Source organism: Myotis yumanensis, unplaced genomic scaffold (genome assembly GCF_028538775.1).
Source record: "Myotis yumanensis isolate MYYU_CA2020_CCGP unplaced genomic scaffold, mMyoYum1.0.hap1 SCAF_5, whole genome shotgun sequence".
NCBI lineage: Eukaryota > Metazoa > Chordata > Mammalia > Chiroptera > Vespertilionidae > Myotis > Myotis yumanensis.
This window is the reverse complement of record NW_027223756.1, coordinates 53,151,389-53,177,446: the sequence shown is the minus strand read 5'-3', so window position 1 is coordinate 53,177,446 and position 26,058 is coordinate 53,151,389. Positions and strand designations below refer to the sequence as shown.

Here is a 26,058-nt window from a genome sequence, read left to right as displayed (position 1 = left end):
TATTTAACCAAATAAAGATATGAGAAGCTATGAATAGATTCTTCATGTTTCTGTTACTGGAAAATGTCCTTCAAAAAATTACACCAGGGTCAGATTTACCAAGTTTGTTTTTTTTATGTTTTTGCTGATTCTCTCTCCTGGCTGTTCGTGATACTGGAATCATCCTAGCATTGCCAGTCAAATGCTATCCATGCCCCTCTAATGGTCTGATTATTCATTAATCAAATTAATGAATAATCAGAACATTAACCCAGGATTAAATCACCAGTATCCCTGATATTGTCCGTAGCCCATCATTTACAACAACGCTATGGACACCCATGTATACCTTGCAGCACTCTCCTTGGCCTGACTCAAGTCTAAAAGGGAATCACTGTATGTGGTGCAATAATAACTATATTTGGTCTGTGTCTCAGATTCCTAGCACAACGCTCCTAAAACCCATGAAATTTCCTGAGTGACGGGAGTGTCTTTGACCATACCCAGCAGCCCCTTGAGAGCACACCAGAGATTATGCTAATGAGGGCATGAGGGGGGGGGGGGGGCCTAGACAGTGATGGAAAGACCCAGTGATCAGAGGGGTGACACTTTCAGACCCGCCCACCACCTCTGGGACAGGAAAGGGGATGGGGAGGGGGACATTACAGATTAAGCTCCATAAAACTCTTACATAAGAACTGATGAGCTTCCATGCTGGTGAAAGCATCCAGGTGCCCGGAGAGTGGCACACCCCAGTTTCATGGGGACAGAAACTTCTGCACTTGGGACCCCCTTCCAGATCTCACCTACGTATGTCTTGATCTGGCTATTCATCTGCATCCTTTCCATTATCCTTTATGATAAACTGGTAAACTGGAGTAAATGATTCCCTGAGTTCTGTGAGCCACTCCAGCAAATTAATTGTAGGAAAACTCTTAATGAATGGAGAGTATTTGAAAAAGTAGTTGAAGGAGTGAGGCCTGTGGATCTAGGTTAGAAACATACCAGGCAGTAAGGAGACCAAATGCAAAGGCCCTGTGCATAGAATCCAACTGTCTCAGTCCAGCCAGAGCCTGGCAGTCATGTGGGTATGAGCACAGGTGGGGTGGGAGGGAGCTGTGAGAAGGGTTTGGAGAAGAGGAACCATATGAAGGTTCACTCAGCTTGTCCTATAGAAAATAAACTGTAGGAATACAGTGGTGGAATCAGGAGGACCAATTGAGAGGATTCTGCAGAAATCTGCTGAGAGATGCCAGCAGCTGGGCCAGGGTGATTCTGAGTATATTCTGCAACTAAAGAAGACAGAGGTTGGCAGGCTGGGTGTGGATGTAAGGGAAAAGGCCAAGGATGACTCTAAAGATTGTGGTTAAGCAATGTTTAGAATGAGATACCTAATTCGATAGTGAAGTGGAAATGGAAATTAACTCGGGGCATGAAAATCCCTTCAGGATACCTGAAAACAGAGATAAGGGGAGAAGAGAGGCAGCATAAAGAGAACCTATGAAAACAACAGCTGTCACTTCCAAATTGACAGAGGGTAGGGGGTGTGGTTTTCTATATAATATGGAACAAAGTAGAGAATGAGGGGAGCCCTACCTGCCTAATACAGTAGTGTAGTTCGGATTGAGTGATATAAAAGCACTTTTCCAAACTGTCAAATGCCATCCAAATGTCAGTCAAAGGTATTAAAGAGACAAAAGGAAGTGTGACATGTGGGTAAGGTCAAAATGAACACACACAATTTGCAATTACATTCTGCTGTTTAAAAATAACCCAGGTTTGTACTAGAGTTAATGTTGCTAGTGTCTTTTTTATGCTACTTCAGTAAGTGTATATTGTAGTGGTAAATTATGTCAGGATTCCTTATGTGTTTAAAAATGAACAAATGGAAAAAAAAATCACACTTTTATAGGATGAGTCAAGAGCCTAACAGCTGCACACAGCATTATTTTCAAGGAAAGCATATGTTCCAAATTGAAAACCATTGAGTTTGCATTCAAGTGTGTGTGAGAGAGAAAAAAGTGGCCGGAAATTTAGAAAAGAGAAAGAGAAAATGAGAGATAAGATATAAATTCCTTTCTCCTTACGTACAACTCCCTCAAAAAACAAAAAACAATGAGTCTATTAACAAAAGGAAAACAGATGTTCTCTATCTAATGAAATGGAACCTCCTGAATCTTCAGTATTAAATAAGATTAATGCTGCTTTCACATAAGAGCAAAATGGCCTGTGAGCTTGTTAAATTTAATTCATTTCTTCAAGAAATCTTGAGCCCTGACCGGTTTGGCTCAGTGGATAGAGGGTCCCAGGTTCGATTCCTGTCAAGGGCATGTACCTTGGTTGCGGGCACATCTCCAGTGGGGAGTGTGCAGGAGGCAGCTGATCGATGTTTCTCTCTCATCAATGTTTCTAACTCTCTATCCCTCTCCCTTCCTCTCTGTGAAAAATCAATAAAATATATTTTTTAAAAAAAGAAATCTTGAAAGCCATTCAATAACTCAATTCCTGAAAATAACAATTGTTCTTCAGTAATGCTCTTTAAAACTGTTCCTGTGAATATATACTGAGAACCAAAGATTGTGATACTATGAATCCACACTGAATTGTTCACTGTAAGATGTATTAGTTTTTCTGTGTCTTGTTCCACAAAAACTCTTTTTCCTTCATTCAGGGAAGTACATGTTCATTTTTTTCCATCTCTAATATCCTACATGGAAAGTTTTTAAGTTACATGCACCAAAAGATTGATAGATTCCCCAGTAGGGGGCATACAGGAGGCAGCCGATCTACCTTTCCCTCACATGGATGTCTTTCTCTCTTTCTCTCTCTCTCTCTCTCTCTCTCTGTTTCTCTCTCTCCCCCCTCTCCCTCCTGCTCCCTCCTTCTCTCTCTAAAATCAATAAAAAATATAAAAATATATTTTTTAAGGTTTTTAAAATAAAAACACCTTTTAAAAAAAGATATACAAATAATATATGGTGACAGAAGGATGCTTGACTGAGTACTGAACATACAATGTAATATACAGGTGATGTATTATAGAATTGTACACTTGAAACCTATATAACCTTATTAATCATTGTCACCCCCAATAAACTTAATAAAGCTTTTAAAAAGACATACACTGCTTATTCAATTTTAGAAATGAATGAATAGAAAAATAAAAATAATACCTCTTGTAAATGTGAGTCTTTCTTTTTTGCTGATAAATTCAAATGTTTATCAATTAGGCTATAGTTCTTCTCTGTCTCTTTGTCAAACTTCTTTTTTTCTTCCTACAAATCAGAAAAACACAGACAAGTATGATTAAACAGGAAAGAAAATGCATACACATAGTAAATTCACTGGGAAGTTCAAAATATGAAAAATAATCTGAAAGTAAAAGAAGTGCCACTGAGACTGACGTTATCTGAAAAATCTATCTGTACTCAGGCCACAGATTATTCATCAACAAGACAGCATTAGAACTGAAGAGCCACTTATCTTTTTTTCCCTTGAATGGGCTTTATTCCAACCCTGTTATTTTCCAACTCTTCATACTTACCAGTGTTTAGAATTAATGCCATGTCACTTTATCCCGTATTTTTTAAAAATGTAAAAGAAGGATATATAATAAGAATATAAAGGTTAAAAAAGCTAATTTGCACCCAGCCAATGTGGCTCAGTGGTTGAGTGTCAACCCATGAACCAAGTGGTCACAGTTCCATTCCTGGTCAGGGCACAAGCCAGGGTTGCAGGCTCGATCCCAGTAGGGGGTGTGCAGGAAGCAGCCAATCAATGATTCTCTATTATCATTGATGTTTCTCTCTCTCTCTCCCCCTCGCTATCCCTTTCTCTCTGAAATCAATAAAAACATTTTTAAAAAATCAAACTTGATATCGATTTGGCACAGAAATGGAATTCACTTAAAACTGAGTTTTTTCTCTATATTAATAACAATAATAATAATCACATTGGGGGGGCGGGAAATCTTGGGGAAAGTTCTCCCTAATTGTCTCCAGGATGGATATAATAATAAGATCCTCTGACCAGAAATGCCACCCGAAGGGCCTAAAATAATACTGAGACTCTGTGGTAAATGTTACAAACATCTCTCAGATACTGCCTAGAACTAGCATTTGCTTTCTTTTGCTATAGAAGCTCTTTGAGAAAACAAGTGACCAACATTTTAATCACAGAAAAAAACTATCTCCCCTCACACTGCTTGCCAACTTAAGCAGATTTTTTAATAAATATTTCTGAGCACCAATGAGAGCACGCTATGTCCTCATGCTGTCAAAATGTTTCCATTAACTGCAAGCTCCCCCTGACTCTCCAGTGCCTCCTGGAAAGGAACATTCTCTTCCCTGTTTTCCAACTTCCCCTTTCTAAAGCAAAAATAATGAACCAGTCCAGCCCTTTCTGGTACGATCTTGCTCGGATTAGGCAAGGAGCCTGAATAAAGCACATACAGTCTATCCCTTTGCGTTGATCATAATTTTTTTCACTACGTGGGCACTACAAACTGCTCCTGTGGGACCCTAGGTCAGGAGCTGCCAGCTCACCTGAAGAACACACTGATGTATAAGAGACAGATGCAGGAACTGAAGTTTATTACATACTAGCTGCACAACTTCACACACAAAGTTTAACACCTTGGTTTTCTTATCAAGAACATCAGGAAGTATTTTTTGCGCTAGCTCACCCATAGATCCAATACTAATGTTCTGTATCCTATCCTATACCCATGTGTACAAATAAACTTTTGTTGAAATAGGAGCACTTTTTCTTTATGCCCTAGGTTAATGTACAACCATTTTTTCTTAAGTTTAAGGCATAAATATATGGTTACTCTGTCTTCTGCTTTTCATGATTATACTCTTCCTCAACTATTGTAGTAACAGAAAAATAAAGTAAAACAAACATGTGGCCATTACTACAAAATCTACACTATTTAAAAAAGCTGATATAGCCCTGGCCAGGTAGCTCAGTTGATCAGAGTGTTGTCCCAGTACGCCAAGGTTACAGGTGCGATTCCCAGTCAAGACACATACAAGAAGCAACCAATGAATGCATAAATAATTGGAACAACAAATCTCTCTCTCTCTCTCTCTCTACCTCTCCCCCCCCCTTTCCCTCCCTCCTCCTTCCTCTCTCTCAAATCAATCAATTTTTAAAGTAAATAAATAAAAATAAAAACCAGAAAAGCTGGTATTGTACAGGGCACACTGGATTAGGTGTCAGGAGACTCAAGTTCTAGTCATGGCCACTTAGGACTCTAACTGCCCGGAGTCCCAGCATTCTCCGAGCATGTCCGCATAGTTTAAAGAGAACAGGAATGGAAGCCATGCAGCTGCATTTACAAGATTACTGCAATGCAAGGTCACCAAGTAAAAAAGGTTCACTATCTTTGCAGATTACTTCTGACCAGGAATGTGGAAAACATTTCTACTCATGATTTCTTCTGAATCACAGCATGGGACAAAAGAAGGAATGATGCTAAAATCAGCATCAAAACACCCAGCACACTCAGCAACAGTGGGGGATGGAAATTAACATGTGGGTCAAGTTTGGAATGAAAGAAAAGGGTGATATCAAGGCTCTGTGAAGAAAGAATTTAGCCAAGAAACAACATTACACCCTCCACTGAGAATGGAAATACATTCATTCACACAGAGTATGGTATTATACAAATGCTGCTGTGTTTTTGTTTTTGAGTCATAAGACTTACATAATTATTTCTTCCTGCATCTGTTCTCAATGCCCTTTAGAGTATTATTGTTTCTTTGTGCTCATATAACTTTTTGTACTGAAATAATATGAATTATTTCTTTAACACTGCAATATAGGATACATATATGTATGTATGTATGTGTGTGTGTATATGTATGTGTGTGAATTATCCTATATAATAAAAGCCTACTATGCTAAGTGTCCGGTCGACTGGTCGGCCATTCAACCAATCAAAGTGTAATATGCTAATGATATGCTAAGGCTGCTCAACCACTCACTATGACATGCACTGACCACCAGGGGGCAGACAGTCAACCAGTCGCTATGATATACACTGACCACCAGGGGGACGATGCTTCAGCCAGTAGGTTAGCTGGCTGCTGGGGTCCAGCCGATCAGGACTGAGAAAGACAGGCCGGACACACCCTGGAGCCCTCCCATGATCCCTCCCAAGCTGGCCAACCTCCCTTGACCCTCCCCGGCTCCAATCGTGCACTGGTGGGGTCCCTCAGCCTGGCCTGCGCCCCCTCACATTCGGCACGACAGCAGAACGACTGGTCATTATGACGCACATGGACCACCAGGAGGCAGATGCTCAACGCAGGAGCTGCCCCCTGGTGGTCAGTGCACTCCCACAGCAGAGAGCAGGCCTAAGCTGTCAGTCAGACATCCCCCAAAAGCTCCTGAACTGCGAGAAGGTGCAGGTTGGGCTGAGACCCACCCCCACCCTGAGTGCACGAATTTTGTGCACCGGGCCTCTAGAGCAGTGGTTCTCAACCTTCCTAATGTCGCGACCCCTTAATACAATTCCTCATGTTGTGGTGACCCCCAGTTTCATTGTTACAAATTGAACGTAATTAAAGCATAGTGATTAATCACAAAAACAATATGTAATTATATATGTGTTTTCCGGTGGTCTTAGGCAAGCCCTGTGAAAGGGTCATTCGACCCCCAAAGGGGTCGCGACCCACAGGTTGAGAACCGCTGCTCTAGAATATGTGTGTGTGTGTGTGTGTGTGTGTGTGTGTGTATAGTTGAGCAACATAAGACAAAAGGCTCTATCAAGGTTCAAATTAAATACAAATGAAAGCTTTTTTATAAAACTGCATTACAAACTCAAGTACTAATACAGGGGTCCTCAAACTATGGCCCGCGGGCCACATGCAAATACAAATACTATATTTGTTCCCGTTTTGTTTTTTTACTTCAAAATAAGATATGTGCAGTGTGCATAGGAATTTGTTCATAGTTTTTTTAAAACTATAGTCCGGCCCTCCAACGGTCAGAGGGACAGTGAACTGGCCCCCTGTTTAAAAAGTTTGAGGACCCCTGTACTAATATAATAATAAAGGTTGGGTAGCAATATAATGACTAAAGCAAGCTGGAAAAGGAACTCATTAAGGCGGGTGGGGCAGTGGCAAACCAGAAAGCCTATCTACTCCGGAGGGGAAGGCAGCCACCACAGCTCCAGCACATTTCTGCCTCATGGAAATATAGGCCCAGCCTACAGGCCATCCTCTGATTTTTTCTGGAAGAGCTGGAAAACCCAGTGATTTTTAAATAGTGGTAACAAATTTAAAAATGTTTTGACATGAGTAAGCCAAACAAAATTATGTTCATAGGTTAAATGTAATTAATAATTAATGGGAAGTCAGCTTGTAATCACTAATAAAATCTCACATGCAAAAAAAAATAGTGAAGAGCTATTACTTAAAACAGCAAAATTGGTCAAATAAGATGCACACTGTGTAATTGGTAAAGGGAATTCATAAAGCTAAGAACCACAATTTAAACAATCAGATCTTCTGAATACATTAGAAATGATGTGTGTGTGTGTGCATATACATACATACATATATATACACACAAACACACATATATACATATATATACACATACATAAAAAGGTGTCATTACAAATCACTGAGGAGAAAAATATAAATGCGTTATTCTCTCTCATCATTGATGTTTCTATCTCTCTCTCTCTCTCCCTCTTTCCTCTCCAAAATCAATTAAAAAAATATTAATAAAAAAATTAATTCCAGATGGATTGAACAAGTAACAGTAAAAAATGAAGTCATAAAAAAAAGTATTTTCACAGACATCAGAAGACAGAAGGGCCTTCTAAGTCAAAAAGCAACAGAAGAAGCCTTTGCAGAATAGCATTTAAATAAGTTCTATTATCAATAGAAGTTTAGCTCTGGCCGTGCACCAAAAGTTCGCGGGTTGGGCTCCTGGTCAGGGCACATACCCAGGTTGTAGTTTCAATTCCCGGTCAGGATGCATACAGGAGGCAACCGATCGATGTTTCTCTCTCACATCAACGTTTCTCTCTCTCTCTCTCTTCCTCTCCTTACCCCTCTAAAATCAATAAAAATGTATTAAAAATAATAGTAAGTTTTGCTGTACCCATGTGGTTTCGGCACGCCCCTCTTTACTGGAAGCCACATTTTCATTACCTGATTGCTTGAAAATCTGGAGGAGCGATTCTAAGTTCTCCCACTGTAACTCTTACCGAGATCTAGCATTTCTCCATGTTCTTACACCTCGACTTGGCTTCTGTGTGGGTTGGGACCTGTATTCGTTTCCTGCGCCTAAGTCAACTATTGACAGTGCAGTGTGGACACTTGGGAGTAAGTGACAAACCCCGAGGGAGGCGACACCACTTCAGAGGAGGTAAGAGCTGAGCTAGGCCATGAGGGACACGGACCAGCAACCTGGTGTGACACAGCAGAGACCCACCTGTGTCCTGCGATGGAAAATGGGGCTTGTTCAACAGAGATGAGAATGTGGTACATAAGAAAATGCAGCAGAATCTACAGAATGAAGGGACACACCCAAAGTAAAGAGAGATGACTGAAGGAACATACAGCCACAGAGAAAAAGCAAACAGTAGAAAAGATACCTTGGGGCTTTTAAAAAATCCAATTTACAAAACCACCTAGCAGTTTAGATGACAGTACAACCACAAGTTAAACACGTAATCAGGATTGTAGAAATTGGAGAAAAGAGTAAACAGAACTGAAAGAGCTTCGAGATGAAGGCGAAGGGAAGGGCAGTACCAGATGGGAAAAAGGAGAAAAGAGAAGACAAACGTTTTGTCATTCACATCCAAAAAAATTCTGCTGTGGTCAACTTGTAAAAGACTTTTTTTTAATCCCCACATGAAACTGCCTTATGCTATTTCAAAGAAGATCCTTAACCTAAGAGAATCAGTTGTTTGTGTGTGTGTGTGTGTGTGTTTTCTTAAGTATCCCAGGTAAGTAGATAAACCAGTGGAACAACACCAATGTGCTTGTCAAAATATGATTAAATGTTTAGGAAGCAGAGATGTAGAAAATAATCAAATGCCCCGATTACAAAGCCTTCTAGAATTCTCAGTAGAATTGGTTATTTATTAGATACCTTATAGAGTAAGACGGAGTAGAGGCTACTAGGAAACAAAGAATAAAGCATAGTCTTTTCTCTTAAAGGTTTAGCAATCTAATAAAAGAAGCAGATGTTTATCTATTACAAGAACATCACCATTCTCTACTCTTTATTATAATATACAAGACTGCTGGTAAATCAAAAATAAAGGCTTCTGCCTATGACCTACAGTGACTGGCCTGCTCAAAGGTAACATCAATAGGTATAACAGGCAACACATAATGTACAGCACAAGAAGGTAGGATGGATCCTTCATAAACTTGAAGCCAGAAGAACAATGAGGAAATAAAAAAGGGGGACTTTGGGATAGAATTTGGCCACTAACCAGCTCCAGGCATAAACCAAAACTATTAAAATAATTTCTCGTTTCCATATGGCAGTTTCTTTTGCAAGTTGCTTTATAGGCTATACTCTGAACAAGAAGCTGGGGACATTTGACAGAGAGGAGTCAATAGAAAATCCAAGGTGAGGAAGGAATTTAGGAAAACCAAGCAGGGTGGACAGTAAATAAAAAGAAAATATATTTAAATCACAATCATGTTTCTTTTCCAGAACATAATCCTTGCCATACAACTACCATCATTGCAGTAAAATAAGGAAAATAATAAATGGACATTTGTTTGCATTCAATACCCACCAATGAAATGTTAAAAGAGAAAAGAACTAAGATGTTCAAGTTTTAAAATACCCTAAGACGACAAGATCATAAAACAGATAATAAAACAACAAAACAGAGCAGTCAGAGCCCCCAAGTCCTTCATGTTACACATCAGAAACTAAAGCCCAGTACTTGTCCAAGTCTCAGGTGGGAAACCAGACCGCCAGTGTCCTGCTACAAAGCCAGAGAACACAATTCAGCTTCATGAAGCTCAGCTAAGGATCCCAGGAAGGAAACTGGAGACACCCTCCCTGACCTACCCTCCCTGACCTCGCCTCAAAACACAGCGTAGCCCTGGCCGGGTGGCTCAGTTGGTTGGAGCATCATCCTATACACCAAAAAGGTTGCAGGTTCGATTCCTGATCAGGGCACATACCTAGGTTGCAGGGTCAATCCCCAGTGGGGGTATGAATGGGAGGCAAATGACCAATGTTTGTCTCTTTCCCTCCCTCCTCCCTCCCTTCCTCTCTCAAATCAATAACCATATCCTTGGGTAAGAATTAAAATAAATAAATATATATATATATCTCCATCCTAAGAACTGTAAAATACTATACCAAAAAGAAATGTCTAACAGTTTAACAAATGGCTTAAAAGAAAATTGATTCCATAAACAGCAACTAAAAACTTGATGCTCTTTGGGCCCATCTGCATAGCTACAGCCATTGAGGCCTCAATGTTAATTTGTATATTTTTTTTATTTAATAGTATATTTAGGAAGATAAAGAAAAACACTTCACATACCCAACACTTCACATGGGGGTGGGGGGGGAGTACAAATATAAAAACTCTCTTCCCTGCTTAAAACTGATGTTATTCTCTTCTCCTTGGGCCAAGCCAAAAATGGTTAACCACGCCCAGAATGTTACTTTTTCTCCCTGGAGTACATGGCACAAAATTCAGAGGAAAGGTTAGTGGAATTTATTTCTCTGGGATAATCTCAAAGCTCAATTCTAAGGAAAACTTTAGTAGTTGCTAAATATATCCCAGGCCCCCTGTGGCAACATCATGCATTATTCCCAGAAATCCTGGCTCACTCCTCCATCCCTGAGCGCAGTGTGCTTCACTCATCCTGGATGACCCAGCTCCTGTAACAACACTGGCCCCTAACAGAAGCTCAATAAATGGAAGGAAATCACATCCCAATAGCCTAACAGCCTCTTCCTAGTTTCAATGGCTTCGTGGTGCAGCCGAGTTTCTAAATAGCTCTCTAACCCACGGCAATGCTCCACTCCTCCATACAGAGCTAGGCACTTCCTCTCTGGGTAAATGTGTTGCTTGGTTCAAGACAGTCTTAAAACTCTATATGGAATAGTGCAGCCCAAGAAGATTACTAGAGGCCTCCTGGTCCTGTCCAGGTTTTTTGTTTTGTTTTTCATTTCATATCCCCACCCCCAGGGGAAAATGCACATTTAAAACATAAAACAGCAGATGGTTTGTTCCAACAGCCCCTGCGAAGCTGCCAAGCGTGAGTAAAGTGCACACTGAGGCACAGAGGCACCGACGTTTTCTGTTTACAAGTGTACTCAAATTAGACACCAACCTTTACAGCTCCCAGTTGCTCTTTCCTGAATTTTTCCAAGGGTTTAATCAGGGTTTCAGTTACACTTAATGCCTAGAGAACAAGGGTGATAACAAAAGAACATCAGATTAGTTTTCCCAAAAGGAAAAAGTTAGTACTGCATTTCCCTCTTCCATCCCACCCAGAAATAAAATGAACAACACCTTTAACTGCTTTATCTAGCCCCGCCAATGCAGCCATTGAATCACTTCTAAATTTATGAACACACTAGGTTCTCCACAAATATTTTCAGGGAAGAGGTGGGGCGCCACGCCAGGGAAAGGCGCCACCCAGCCCCACACAGCCCCACACAGCTCTGAGAAATAGCAGGAAGGTTGTCTTAACATAGCAACGGGGTCTATCACATCCATTAACAGAACACTTCTGTTTAAGGGTGTTATTTCCCCTCCCTCTCCTCAGAAACTGAAAAGTCAATTACATTCCTTTATTAGTTATCAGACTACATTATGTTCAGGGCTAGGTTTGTGGCTGCAAGTTTAAAAACACTCAGTCTGCCCTTCACAGCTGAAAATTCCTCGTGAGGATTTAAGGTGCCAGCGAAGCAGTGTCCCCGGAGCTCATGGGTTAGTAAATATTGGGCGTGTTGGCACACAGCACAGAAGGGGAGACTGACAAGACAGCAGCCACACACGCACTCCAACCACAACCGCACTCACTCTTACACTGGCTGGGGAGGGCTTTCATTTGAAGACAGAATCTATAACAAGCAATGCTGAAATGCAAATAAAAGGGAACATTTACCTAAGGAGAGTGCATTTAACATCAAGTTAACGACTTTCTTAGCCTCTCTTTCCAGGAGACCAGAAACACCCAGAATTGTAAAGTGTTTTGAGGTTCCCTTTTCTATAATTTGCCACCCCTATTTTTATCCCAAACAAAAGCCCCTAAAAATTAAAACTAAAAATCACAGGAAACGAATACATGGCTTAGAATAGGAAAGGATATTTTTTAAATCCTCACTGATTTGAGAGAGAGAGGAAGTGAAAGAGAGAAACATCAATCAGTTGCCTCCTATACACACACCCTAACCAGGGATCAAACCTGCAACCTGAGTATGTGCCCTGACTGGGAATTGAACCCATGACCTTTCGGCACACGGAACGATGCTCCAACCAAGTGAAACTTTAAGCAAAGGTTCATTTGCAGTGTTTCATTGTGTAAGGGTTTCTCCCAAAGAGGCCATTCACACTGTGTGGTAGGGAATCCTCATGATGCCCGGAGTTTGAACTCTCTTCCCCTGCCTTGTCATGGACAAAATAACCATCTGGGAGCACCTCCCTTCGCTTCCCTTCCTGAAATCTGCAGGCCCATCGTACCGACGCTTGTTTTCTCCTGATGTCCTACTGCAGGGAGTGAAGGGTCTGTGCTCCTATGACAGTCCAACACTGGTGCACGGTCAGCACCCCATCTCCTCCCACGTTAGAGACGGTGAACCATGACTTTTGGTTCACATGGCCCTTTAGATGTGCTCTCATCTCTTAAAAGCTGATCCATCTTAAATCCATCTTTAAAAAAGAAGAAACATTCCCTCACTAGACCTTGTGTTCCCTTCCAGCAGACATCTCTCTGCTCTGTCGTCATGAACAGCATTCTGAAGAAGGGTAGTTGCCACAGAGGTCTCACTTTTTGGTCATTAACTACCTGCTTGTTAGTTCTTTCTTAGATATCGCTATGGTCTCATTCCTTCTTTATCCTCAGCTCACAGTTACACTCCTTTCTTCTTTCACCCAATGCTGTGATGGCTTGTTTCAATCTTCATTGCTGTGTTCCCCTCCTAAGCTTCCCTTTCCTGACCCAAGCGCTGGGACCTTTTCCTTCTGTCCTCTACCCATCCTACCTACGGCCTTCCATAACTTCAAACGCATCCACTGCAGATGTCTTCCCGCTTTGTATCTCTGATCTACACTTCTTTTTCAGGCTCGGGACCTGTCTCTGTTTCACTAATCTTTTGGGTATCTCTCGGGAGAGTCTGCGCATGGGACAAAGTTTGAAAAGAGAGGAGAACGAAGGGAGGATCATTACAAGCAGTGGCCAACACACTTCCCACAGAGCCATGAACATTCCTGAGCAGGACGGCTGGCCCTCGGAGACAGGGGAGCAGGAGTTTCTGAAGACATTCATCTGCCTCGTTGTGAGATCCTTCTTTAGCCATGCAAGGAGAAGGTGGGTGGTTCCGTTCATCCTGGGTGAGAGTATTGCCAAGAGAGTAAACACACCAGCATAATATGACACTGTATGCACAGTGCTGGCAAGCGGCATGGAGCAGGCACCTGAGTAAGGAAGGCTTCCTGAAGGGGAAAATGCAGGGCTGGGCCCAAACAGCGTACAGGAGTTCCCCACGCAAAGGGTGAGGGTAGAAAGAGAGGGGGAAACAACAATTTCAGGGCATGAGACCACAAGCAGCTCAGTGTCACTAAAGCAGCTGAAGAAGTAGAGTCAGGATCAGGTGGGCACCTGGGAAACGCTCAGAAAATGCTAATGTAGGCACCAATAGGATGGTATATGGAGGGCTTTTTAAAATGTGAACCCTTGCCCTGGGTGGGAGGCTCAGTTGGTTGGAGCATCGCCCTGTACACCAAAAGGAGGCAGGTTTGATTCCCCGTCAGGGCACATACCTAGGCTGTGGGTTGGATCCCTGGTCAGAGTATGTATGGGAGGTGGCCAATCAATGTTTCTATCTCACATCAATTTCTCTCTCTCTCTCCCCCCCCCCCCCAACCCCCACTCCTTCTCTCTCAAAAAAAAATCAATAAAAACACCTCCTCAGGTGAGGATTTTTTAAATGTGAATAGTAAAACTCCATACACTGTCCTTCAAAAAAGACCACACCACAAAGATTACACAAGAGCAATTTTTAGGTCATTATATTTTCTTTCCACTTGGAGAATTAATGTGATGCAATCTCTAACTTCCCAGGGCTAACACTAGTGTAGGAAAAGAATATAAGGGGATTCTGTCTTATTGTTTGTGGGTCAGTAAGCAAATCTTCAAAATAGGAAAGTTGTAGCTGTGTCAGATAACACTATATCCAATTCTTCAACAACAATAACATAAAAAACCATTTTAACATAGAATTCATTACCATTTTTCTTGAAGAAAGTCTAATTGTGTAACTTGTGAACTGAACTTTAAGCATTCTATTTAAGAACAAAATAATGTAGCTACTAAGAGCTTCAGTAAGGCAATGTGGGTTGAGCAATAAGGATTGTTTTCTGGAATCTCTAACTTCCTTTTATAATCTCATAGAAGAATTGTATAGTATTTGTTAGTAATAAGTGTCACTGAAGTTTTCTAATGCCAAGACAGGATTCTTCACCCCCAGAAACAAATGAATACCAACACAGCTCCCCCTAAAACTCTGAAGGCAAATTTCTGCTGATGGCAGTTTCCCAATTTAAGAATCAGCTGAAGTAATGATGTTGGGAAAAGCTTTCCAAACCAGCATAGTATAGAAATCAATCCGATAATTTAAAGTGAGAGGAAGCAAATATAGAATGCGATTTAAATATATACATATAAGGTTACATAACCGTATTTTTTCTCATAAAATATTTGAACCAGACACACACACACACACACACACACACACACACACACACACACACGGAAGCTATGGAAAGCCTTTGCTAATGAGCTCTGGAGAGTTTTCTGGATAGTCCGGCTTACCAACAGACTGTGTCCACATAAACAGAAAGCATGTGAATTAATCAGCTGCTCTCACCTTGGAGGAGGGGTCAGCCAACTTTTTCTAAAAGGCCAGCTGGTAATTAATGTAGACTTGGCCACCACACGGCCTCAGCTACAACTACCCAATCCTGCTGTTACAGCACAAAAGCAGTCATGCACAGTATGGAAGTGAATAAGCATAGCTGTGTCGCAACAAAATTTCATTTACAAAAACAGGAGGAGTAATGGGTTTGGCCCATGGGCCACAGTTGACTGAGCCCTGCCTGAGAGAATCATCTTGAGTACAGAGGCATAAGATGTTCTACTTACTCTCATCTGAGTGCATATTTTAATATACATTTACCAAATTTGCAGGGGACCAAAAGTTGGGAGCAAAGGTTGAAATATAAAATAGAAAAGAATCACAGTTCTACTAACTCTCAAGCTGAAAAGAGAGATTCCAAAGTAGTGCCATAGAATTTGACTGGGACAAGCAATCTATCGTTTCAATGCGGAAAGGCTCAAGTGTAAAAGGTATCTTAACAACAGTTTATGTGAATGTAATAGTGGACCTTAATAGGGGCTTTAATCCCTAAAAATTTGTGTTAACTGAGGTTTAGCATGTGCCAAAGTCGTCATAAACTGGCCTAGAAGATTAATGAACACATCCATACATCGGTTACGTATATACTATTTGAATCCAAACAAGGTAATCATTCAATTGTGTCCCATTAGATCAGAGCTTGTCTCAATAGGACATTTTCTAAATGGGGCAAAGCAGGAATGTGACTAGAATGCTAAAAAGGTGTAGGAGGAACAGGTAAGAAAACCAGAGGTGTTTAATGGGGTTGGGGATAAAAGAACATTTAAAGGGACTGTGAAAGCTGTCTTTCGATATTTAAATGAGTACTGCCAGGAGAAGTGAAAATCATTTTGATTTGCTTGAAGAGGACACACCAGGTCAGACTTGGGTTTACTCTCAAGAGGAACTCACTAAGACCAACCAGAGGCCACGCAGTGTGGTGACCTATAGCTGCTTCCGCATAAACAAGTGGAAGCTAGATGACCAATGTCCAGATTGTTGTACTGAGAGAAAGCTGGCTGAGATGTCCAAAGTCCTGTCCCTCCCTCCGGTTGCAGGATTCTATATAACTGGGAGAAGTGGAAGTATGAACTACATATAAATGTTGCCTTATCATGTATGATGGCAAACCACAGAATCCACTAGAATTTCACACCTCAACATAAAAGAATGGGATTATCATATAACAGCCTGGGGGATTAAATTTTTCCCCACTAGTCAAGTCTGAAATCCCTTTTCAGTAGACATTTGGATATAAGAAATTGCATGTCTAAAAAGAAAAGGCTGTGGAGGGAGCAGGAGCAGGGTGGAGGGGGTCAAAGGGAGGCATCTGTAATACTTTTGTTGTTGTTAGTCATCACCTGAGTATATTTTTCCATTGATTTTTTAGAGAGTGGAAGGGAGAGAGAAATATCAATGTGAGAGAGAGACATGTCGATTAGTTGCCTCCCATATGAGCCCCGACCAGGGCCTAGGATCGAGCCTGCAACGAGGTACTGCCATTGGCTGGAGTAGAACCCACGACCCTTCAGTCCATGGGCCGATGCTCCATCCACTGAGCCAAACTGGCTAGGGCTGTAATACTTTCAACAATAAAAACAAATTTAAGAAAAAAGAAAAGGAATGGTAGGGCGGTCGCTTTTCCTACCTCTATAGTTTGAGCTGCAGCTGAGAAATATGTTGACAATGTGGCTGATCAGCAGAGAATCAGACCCCACTGTGGGACGGAACCACTGCCACTACTTTAGACTCCCCCCACATCCGAGACCAAAGGCCAAGTCCCTGATCTAAATTCTAAAGAGAATGGGGCTTAGAGCCAAAGCCCATAGTGAGTAAAAAGGCAACAAAGGCAAAATTACATCCAATGATATCTTTAATACAATATTTTAAAGACATGAGTAAATCTGTATAAATACTAATCATGCCTTTCTTCTTTCTTTTTTTTTTTCTTTTTGGTTAATCCTCACCCGAGGATATTTTTCCATTGATTTTCTTTTTGAGAGAGAGATTGGAAGAGAAGGGGAGAGAGAGAGGGAGAAAAACATGGATGTGAAGAGACACATCCACTGGTTGCCTCCTGCACATGCCCTGACTGGGGCCAGGATGGAGCCTGCAAAGTAGGTATGTGCCTTTGACCAGAATCAAACTCTCTACCCTTCGGTCCTAGGGCCGACACTCTAACCATTGAACCAACCGGCTAGGGCTAATCATGCCTTTCTAATCACTCAGTACTAATGAGACCAGACTGAGTCTAATAAGACAGAAGGATTTATGTCTGTTCTCCACGGCCCTCAGTATTTTAATCCTGGATTCCCAGTCTTCTTGACCCCAGAGGAATGCATTATCTGAGAGCAAACGAGAATTCCACTATTTTCTCCCATGACCTTCCAGACACTTCCCATTTCATTAGACTAAAGGGAAAACTCTACTTTCCTATCCCAATGTCAAGAAAAGCAACAAAGTAACCATTTGGCAAAGACATATTCCTTATTTTCCTTGAAACAGAACCCTGAAAAAGGGTGCCAAGGGACTATCATGACAGCACATGTCCAAACACAGGGAATATTTTCCCCAAAACTGTCCCTCAGGGAAAAGGGACCTGCTCATATAAGAATTCTTAGAGTTTCCTTAAGGAGTGCACTTCCCATTATTTTGATCAACAAAGAACTCTAAGCAACTGGTTTCAGATGCTTAGAGATCAGGAACAGTTCTGGGTCAGAAAAACGAGGGAAATCTAAGAAACCTAAGATTCAGTTGTCATTCTGAAGATGCCATCAAAATGATCAGGGCTCCCTGTTTTCGTGAAGATAGCTTTAAAAGGTGAGTGGTCACATTAAGCAAATCATGAAAACACAGCTCAGGGATACATTTTTTTTTTAAAAGACTGTCCAAATTTCCTGCAAATGAGTATTTGTGGCTTGAGATAAAATTTCCAATGAAAGCATCAGAAAGAGGTTTCAAAAGGTGCTGCTGGATCCCAAAGAACCCAGACAGATATGCCAGGAGGCACTGTGCAAAGCAGTGCTGAAAAGTTCAGAATGTAGCCTGTGATAAACATGTCTAAGGTGTCAGGAGTTGAAATAACTTTTTCATGAAATAAGTGGGAAAACTCCTAAATTATACACTGGTGATTTCATTTTAAAATGCGGACACATATGTAAGCAACTAAATAATGAAAGTAGGCATGTGATTATCTAGCAGACATACATATGCATAACTAAAAGTAGGCACACTGAAGCTCTCCAAAAATCATTTTTTTTAATCTTGTCATGGGAAAATGGCATTGCCGTGTAATCAGGCATGAACAACACAGGTAGGGGACATCTGTCCTTTTGGGCTACGAGGCACTTGAAATCCCTCCCTATGTTTGAGGGATTCTCCTTCCTAATGAGGCAGAAGCCACTACAAGAGGTGAAAAAGCCACACACTTGCTTTCCCGGAAGTCCTGCAGTGAGTATTGACATCTGAGCAGACTTCCATTAATTACATGCTCCCACCCAAGATTTTGATTTGGAAGCTGGTGTGTCAAAAAACCAGTGACCGGAGAGTCTAGTGGGCGGTAGCCACTATGCCAGTTTCTAGAGGCAAGAGCTGTACCAACAGCCACCAGGGGCTGCAGGGGTGTTGCTGGCGCAGGCTGTAGTGTTTATACCCAGTGGCAAAGTGGAGATTGTCTCCTCCAAGCCTAGGTCTGTGGCGTGATCTGGGACATCATTCTTGGTTCCCAAGAACCTTATGAAGACACTGCAATCTAATCAACATTCTTCAATAAATTAACTTCCTGAACAAAACAGCCAATCCTTGCAAATGAATATCTACTAATATAGGATATTTCAATCTTTTCAGAAACTTAATCTTATCAAAATGGTTCCAGTACTATCCTTCTTAATATTCCTACATAAGATTTTTTTCCTGATTAAACTAACTCATTTTTACTTAATTAGATTACTCTCTATCCACACTCATCCTTTGCTACCTCTTCGTCCATCAAGCAGGTCTTTCCCTGTCCTGTGCCTTTCCCCATCAATCAGGACTCCAGTTTTAATAGGAAAATTTAAATGGACAATGAAGTCCTCCCACCTCTTTTTTTAGTGATTGAAATAAGATGAGAAAGAATAGAGTCAAAGATTCTGATATGACAAGAGTGTAAGATGGACTAATAATACTTGCACTCTACATACTTAAAACAATTAAGTAAAAAGAGGAAGGGGGCGTCACAGTAAAAGCAATTCTAATTTCCAAATAAAGAAATCCCTAGATGACATTTTATTTTTAAGCAAGCTAACCTAATCCTCCTGGTAGAAAAAAATAATGTAAAAATGAAATTAAGTTTTTGGTAATAGCTCAAACACACCAGCTAAGAACTAATGAGAATCTTAATGAACCCATACCCAAAGCGCTAATTGGGACACGGGTACAGAGATGCTATAAATTAATTAACCTAAGTTTAAACCTAAAAATTAGAAGCCAATTAATACGAAATGGTTTCTTGAATGTCTGATTCTTTCAAAACCATGGCATCTCACTTAATGCCTAGGAACCATAACTTGTAAAATATATATTCCAAATTCACTAGTTCAGTTACCACACTTCTGCTTTTCTTCAGACAGTCCAAGAATAAGATGTCCCCAATAACAGTTCACATCAACTTTCAATCCTAAATTCTGAATAGCTTAAAAGCTAACAAAACTAGAGGATTTGATCTAAAGTTCTGACCACTTCTGCTCTCTGACTTTATTCCCAGAATATCTGACTATGACCTTTCTCTGGGGGGTGGGGGGGGGAATAAGTGTATCACAAAAGTTTAAGATTCCCTTAATGAACAAATATCTTTGGGTTTGTTTGAAGGAAAAAGAATTTGCATCAATTTTGAAGCACATTAATCAAAAAAAGAAAGTAGTCATTATATTTAGATTATTTACATCAAATAGACTCCACCAATAAAGATATTTTTTATTATGCTTAGGAAAAAATGAAAACCTTCAAAACAAACTATTGGCTATATTAAGAATGAGTTAACCTAACCTAATAAGGATGTGCAGAGATTCAACCTTGATCTTCTTTCCATCCGTGTATGAGAGACAATACAGAACTAACTTCTATTTTTAAAACAAAATAAATACTTGGGCAGAACATTATGAGAAGGAATAAAAGCCCACAGAAGTAAATAAAAGATAAGCCTATCAAGACAGCTGTGAAAGTATCATGAGAGAATTTGCTATTTTGTTTTTTAGGCTTAAGTAAGAGAACATTTAAGTCAGGGGTCCTCAAACTTTTTAAACAGGGGGCCAGTTCACTGTCCCTCAGACCGTTGGAGGGCCGGACTATAGTTTAAAAAAAAAACTATGAACAAATTCCTATGCACACTGCACATATCTTATTTTGAAGTAAAAAAACAAATGTTTTCGGCAGGCCGCATATGGCCCGCGGGCCATAGTTTGAGGACCCCTGATTTAAGTGAATGGTATAATTCAGTGGCATAGTGAAAAATGGAACCTACTGCATAATATAAGGCAATAAACTGTTGAATCAAGAAAATATGAGAGAGAGAGAGAGAGAGAGAGAGAGAGAGAGACTGTTCAGAAAAGAACATCTAGGCCTTTGACCAAGGACAAAGAGTGATCTCCAGCCCTTCTGTGATGCCTGGGCTATTTGAGAGAGAAAAGGAAGGACATGGGATAGAAAGGCTCTTGCCTACTCATTCTCTCCCACTTAAACTGGACAAGAGCCTAACTCCTCACTATATCCTTATACTAGGCCTTCAAAAATATGATTTACTAATGAAGTGGGAATCTCCTTTAAATTTCAGTAACATAAAGAACAGAGTTTCCATACAAATGCAGCATTTCCTGCTGACAGTGGTAACAGTAACCAGGCAGCATTTCCTGCTGATAGAGATAACAGTAACCATAAATACCTACACTGAGTCTCCTGTATCCATTATCTCTGACTCAGAACAGTCAGTGTCTATACTAATCCAGGTCTCTCTAAAAAGCAGACACCAAGACAGGATTTAAAATACAACAAATGTAACAGAGGAAACCTCTGTGAGAGAAAAGAGGGAGGGAGCCAGGGAAGGCTGGAAGAGCTGTCAGACAGTGATGCAGGGCTGAGCCCAGGGGAAGGAGACAGGAGAGGAAGGCTGGGTGGACCATGTTAGACTGAATGCAGTTCCAGGGAAAGTTTGGCAAGGCTCTCAGGGACTCTCTGAGCCCAGGCTGCCTGTCAGAGGATTCCAGAGTCCCCAGGAGTGAGCCCGGTTTACCACCCCTGCTGTGCTCACTGGCTGCAGACAGGCATAAGCAGCATGGCCATGGCCTTGGCCTTCGCACTAATGCAGTGATGGAGCCACAGGGCAGCTGGGCCTGATGGTCAACTATGCTCCCTGTAGTTGGAGATCTGAGAACAGCCTCATGGCTGCCAAAGTCCAGTTCTTCCCATTGCACCACCACGGCCACTGGTATTCCTCCGGACCCCAGCACCCTTTTGGTACTGCATTTCCTTAAATCTAACACGCCATTACATAATAGTAAAACACTCCATCATTTTATAGACTGTGAAGAAGAAATGCTAACGAAATCTTGATTTATTATCTTAACATTTGGAGCTTTTATATGTACTTAAGAAGCTATTTGATTGAGAGTTAGATATATTTTTACCATGTAACCCTCTTGTGCATGAGCAAAGAAGAAAACAAGCAATATTTCTAAAACAACTTCAGAGTCCAACTCCTCTGAATCCCTTTTCCTTTCAGCCAGTAATACCTGGCTTTCCCCACCTATTTTTTTTCCTCTGTGTCGTCAAAAATATTGGTGATGCAGTATTTCCTTAAGGAGTGCTCCACTGTGGTCTCCAGGATTTTCCTCCAAGACAATGGCACCCACTCGCTTGAGGCTGACATTAGCACTTCCTTGACCGAACCAGGTCTCACTGGCAGATCTTTAGATACCCACCAGGATTCATACATATTTCCTCTTTAACTGGTCCTTACATGGTTTGGTGACTGAAATATCGAGAGACTACAGTTGTCCAAACAGGCCAGGAGAAAACAGAACCAAATTCATGTTTCTTCATGACCGCTGCCTGGTGGATAGCAGCTATAAAGACACATCTCCATTCACCCATGCTTAAAGGTGAAGGAAAGGGCATTAACTCCTACAAGGAGCTAAAGGCAAGGAATAATGTCTTTGGGATCCCACAACAGAAGATTTGATTTTTAGTCTCTATCACCAACTTATTTTGTGATGTAGATCAAATCATTCCACCTCACTTGTTCCAGTACTAGCTTGCTTGTTTGTTTGCCTAAGTCAAGTGGTTAAGTGTGAATTATCCTAAATTCTCTCTCAGCCCTTTGTTTTAAGAGCCAAGGCCACACCTCTGAGTACATCGTGACAGGATCTTAAGAATGATTTGAGATGCCCTGGCTAAGCCCACAGTTTTCTCATAAAACTGTACATTCAGCTGAACTGATTCCCACTAAGGGAACCACGTCTCTGGATCAGACAATGAAGCAAGCAGGCTGGTTAAGTCGGGTGTCCCTTGTTCGGTGGGCAGAGGAGGAAGAGTTCATGTCTACTCTTTGCTCTTTCATGCCAGCAGTCACTGTTTAATCAGAAGAGCTAGCTGATTCCTCAGAAGCAGGGAACACGCCCCAGGATATTAAAATAGGAAACAGAAGTTTCAGTAGGGAAGTAGGATCTGGGATGACAAGGCTGTGAGGCCACAGATGATAGTGAGTCACCGAGCGAGAACACTGAGTCAGAGGCACGGCCCCGCACAAACGGGGTCCAAGAAGGAGCCCGGGCCTCCTGCGGAAGACATCCTCGCTCACTTTAGGATTTTGATTTGAGTTAGTCCTGACCATAATGTCCATAGGATTCTGGGCCAGTCAAAACCCAACTCTCAAAACGTACATTCTCAAAAAACAACAACACAGGCTTCACAATGACATCCACATCTAACTGAATTATAATGGGTTTACAAGAAGAAAAAAAAAAACCACACAGTTTTTATTTGTAAAATTGATGATGTGTGAAAAGGTAAACATCAGTTTCAAAGAGGAAAACTCTTCATAAAGTTAGATCTCGCCGAAACCGGTTTGGCTCAGTGGATGGAGCATCGGCCTGCGGACTGAAGGGTCCCAGGTTCGATTCCGGTCAAGGGCATGTACTTGGGTTGTGGGCACATCCCCAGTGGGAGATGTGCAGGAGGCAGCTGATCGGTGTTTCTCTCTCATCGATGTTTCTAACTCTCTATCTCTCTCCCTTCCTCTCTGTAAAAAATCAATAAAATATATTTAAAAAAAAAAAGTTAGATCTCTACAAACTTTTAAACAAAACTGAGAAATGTTTTCATAAATAAATTCAAGATGGATCCCCCCCAATCTGAATGTGCCTGGCAACAGAATTCCACACAAAAATGTGACACTTTATCTATAAAAGAACTGATTAAAACAGGCCTGATGTATCATATGAAATTTATAATTAAAGTAAGATGAAACTAAAGGCACATTCTTTCCAATGGGATGCCCCAGGCACTTAACACATTACAGGAACTCACAAACAAAGTTAAACACAAATCAAGTAACACTAAAATTCCTAACAGCAGAAACCTTTGTTCCACTAAACAAACCACCTAGATATAGTCCAAAATCCTTTGGAAATGACAAGTCAAAGCTTAAATTTTTAAAGATTATTTGAACCTTGTGGTAGACCTAAAATCATTAAAAGGCAATTTATAGTGCATCCAACTTGCAGACAGCTTTAGCTCCAAGGCTAGGAATGCCAGCCGAGTCTTCACTGACACCCTAGGCCAGTGGTTCTGATTTCAGCATGTGTGACAATAACCTGGAGGCTGATGAACAACCCCCCCCCCCCCCCCCCAGAGTTTCTGACACAGTTGGTCTGGGTTGGGGCCCAAGAGTTTGCATTTCTAGCGTGTTCCCAGGTGATATTGATGCTGATGGGTGAGGGGCCAAGCATTGAGGACTGCCGCCCCCAGGGTGCACTATGGAAAGATTATCATGAAAATGTCTACCAAAGGATCAACATGATTTAGTTCATTTTAACCAACATGGGTTTTTCTAATAATATGATGAAACTTTTGAAAGTAAAAAAAAATGGAAAATTTGGGACAAAAACTAGTGTAACACCCCCCCCCCCCCCAAAGATATAGAAACCGCTTAACTACATGACTATAAGATATTTGAGGCAATGAGAGAAATGATGAGAAAGGAGTGAAGCAAATCAGACAAGGATTGAGGCAATGCTAGTGTCTTGCCTGAAACCATCTAAACTATTAACAAAAAGTGTTTGGTTCTCAGAAGCATAGGGCCTTCCTTACCCAGGCATAAGCTCAGGGCAAATCACCCAGCCCAGTGTTTTCACAAGAGTAGAATCTGCGGTGGGGAAAACAACATGGAATGAACAGAAGAGGGACTCAACCGCCTCCAGAGTCTGTGCAGGCAAAGGGTCATCTTGCTCAGGTGGGAAAGGGATGCAGCTGGCGGAAGAGACACCCCTCTCGCCCACTTGCCAGCCCAGTGGCATGGGGAGGGGGGCACTTTTGTGCATCATCAGGCAAGCTAGACCTCCTCTCTCCCGCTATCCCCCTTCCCCAAAGCTTTCCTGGGCCTCTGGGCCTCGCACAACCCCCTGAAACTGAGCGGTCATGTTTCGGAGGACAAAACTAACTCCTATGATAAAAGGATACATGCAGAGAAGTAAATACAGGATGAAGCCCTTTTAAACACTACAGCACTATTTTAAAAGTCCTTAAATTCCTGGCCAGCAGCCCGCCTGGGATGAGGACACCCTGTCCTGCCTCACCAGAGAGAGCATCTCCGGAATGCTGGCGGAGACACCACGCAGCGGCTCCCTCCGACAGCATGCACGGAAGACTGCAGGGCAACGCTGGCCACTCACGGCACCCGGCTCCTCACTTTCACAGTCAAGGGTGGCAATATTTTCAGCGCAAACTACTTACTTGAAAACACTGTCCTGAAAAAAGACAACATTGGCCTTTTATGGGGCGAGGCACACCCAATTCATAGAAACCGGACTTCTGTGCACGGAGGAAAAACTCTGGCTGGCTAGACGGGCCTTCTTTCCACTTCCCTTTCCGACACTTCAGTTAATAGCTACAGAGCTGGACACCAGTGGGGGGGCGGGGCAGGCAAACACACACCTCCCTCTTTTCCAAAATCGATTTGTCTTCCCCAAGGAGGAAACTACTGCCTCACTTCCCTCTTTCCTTACCTGACTAACTCTGATTCACCTGTAAATGCAGTTCAGGAATGGTGTCTCCAATTTTAGAATATTTCTGTCTCGATTTACAGCTGTCATTTCCCATTCCTTTTTAAATATGTGGCTATTTTAACATGTTGCTGGTTTGGAATATTTGAAGTAAAATAAGAGTTTTTAAAAGTTCGCAGAATGAGCTGGCATCCACTTGTTTAAAGACCGTCCTTACCTCCTTGTCACTGTGTTGGGGAGGTGAGAGCTGGTGAAATGATACAAAGGCCCTCCTTGGCGTCTCTGTCCCCTGCACTCCAGCTCAAATACCACCTCTTCCAGACTGTCTTTCCTGAGCAGCACGGGCTTAGCTGCTCCCCACTCCATGCAGCCACACTCTATACCTCTGCTCCTGCACTTACTGTCATGTATTTTAATTAACTTTGTACCAGTTAGTCTCCACAACATTGGACACTTCTTGAGAGAGGTATCTTTTCTTATGCAAAAGTTTAAGGCTGGTGTCTAGTAAAGCATAACAAATTTTTTTCCCCTAAGTATTCAAAGCAACTTAAAGGAACAAAGCTAGCCATAATAATTCCTTACAATTTACATGCTTAAAAAAAAAGTGATCACTGACTATTAAGATTAGACAGAAACACCCAAATAACATCCATATCGGTTAAATGTCAAACTTTTTATCTTTTATTAACTTCACTAA

General features: G+C 41.5%; 1 protein-coding gene across 2 annotated transcripts in view; it reads right to left on the bottom strand.

Annotated features, from left to right (window-relative positions):
- ARHGAP10 (Rho GTPase activating protein 10) overlaps positions 1 to 26,058 on the bottom strand; it is a 256,918-nt gene that overhangs the window by 151,461 nt on the left and 79,399 nt on the right. The window contains exons 4-5 of one of the 2 annotated variants that reach the window (XM_070415283.1): positions 11,322 to 11,393; positions 3,153 to 3,254 (exon numbers count right to left, since the gene is read on the bottom strand). In XM_070415283.1, coding sequence (XP_070271384.1) covers positions 3,153 to 3,254; positions 11,322 to 11,393 — 174 coding nt within the window. Of the gene's footprint in view, positions 1 to 3,152; positions 3,255 to 11,321; positions 11,395 to 26,058 lie in introns of both variants that reach the window. The other variant, XM_070415284.1, reaches the window with a different exon arrangement.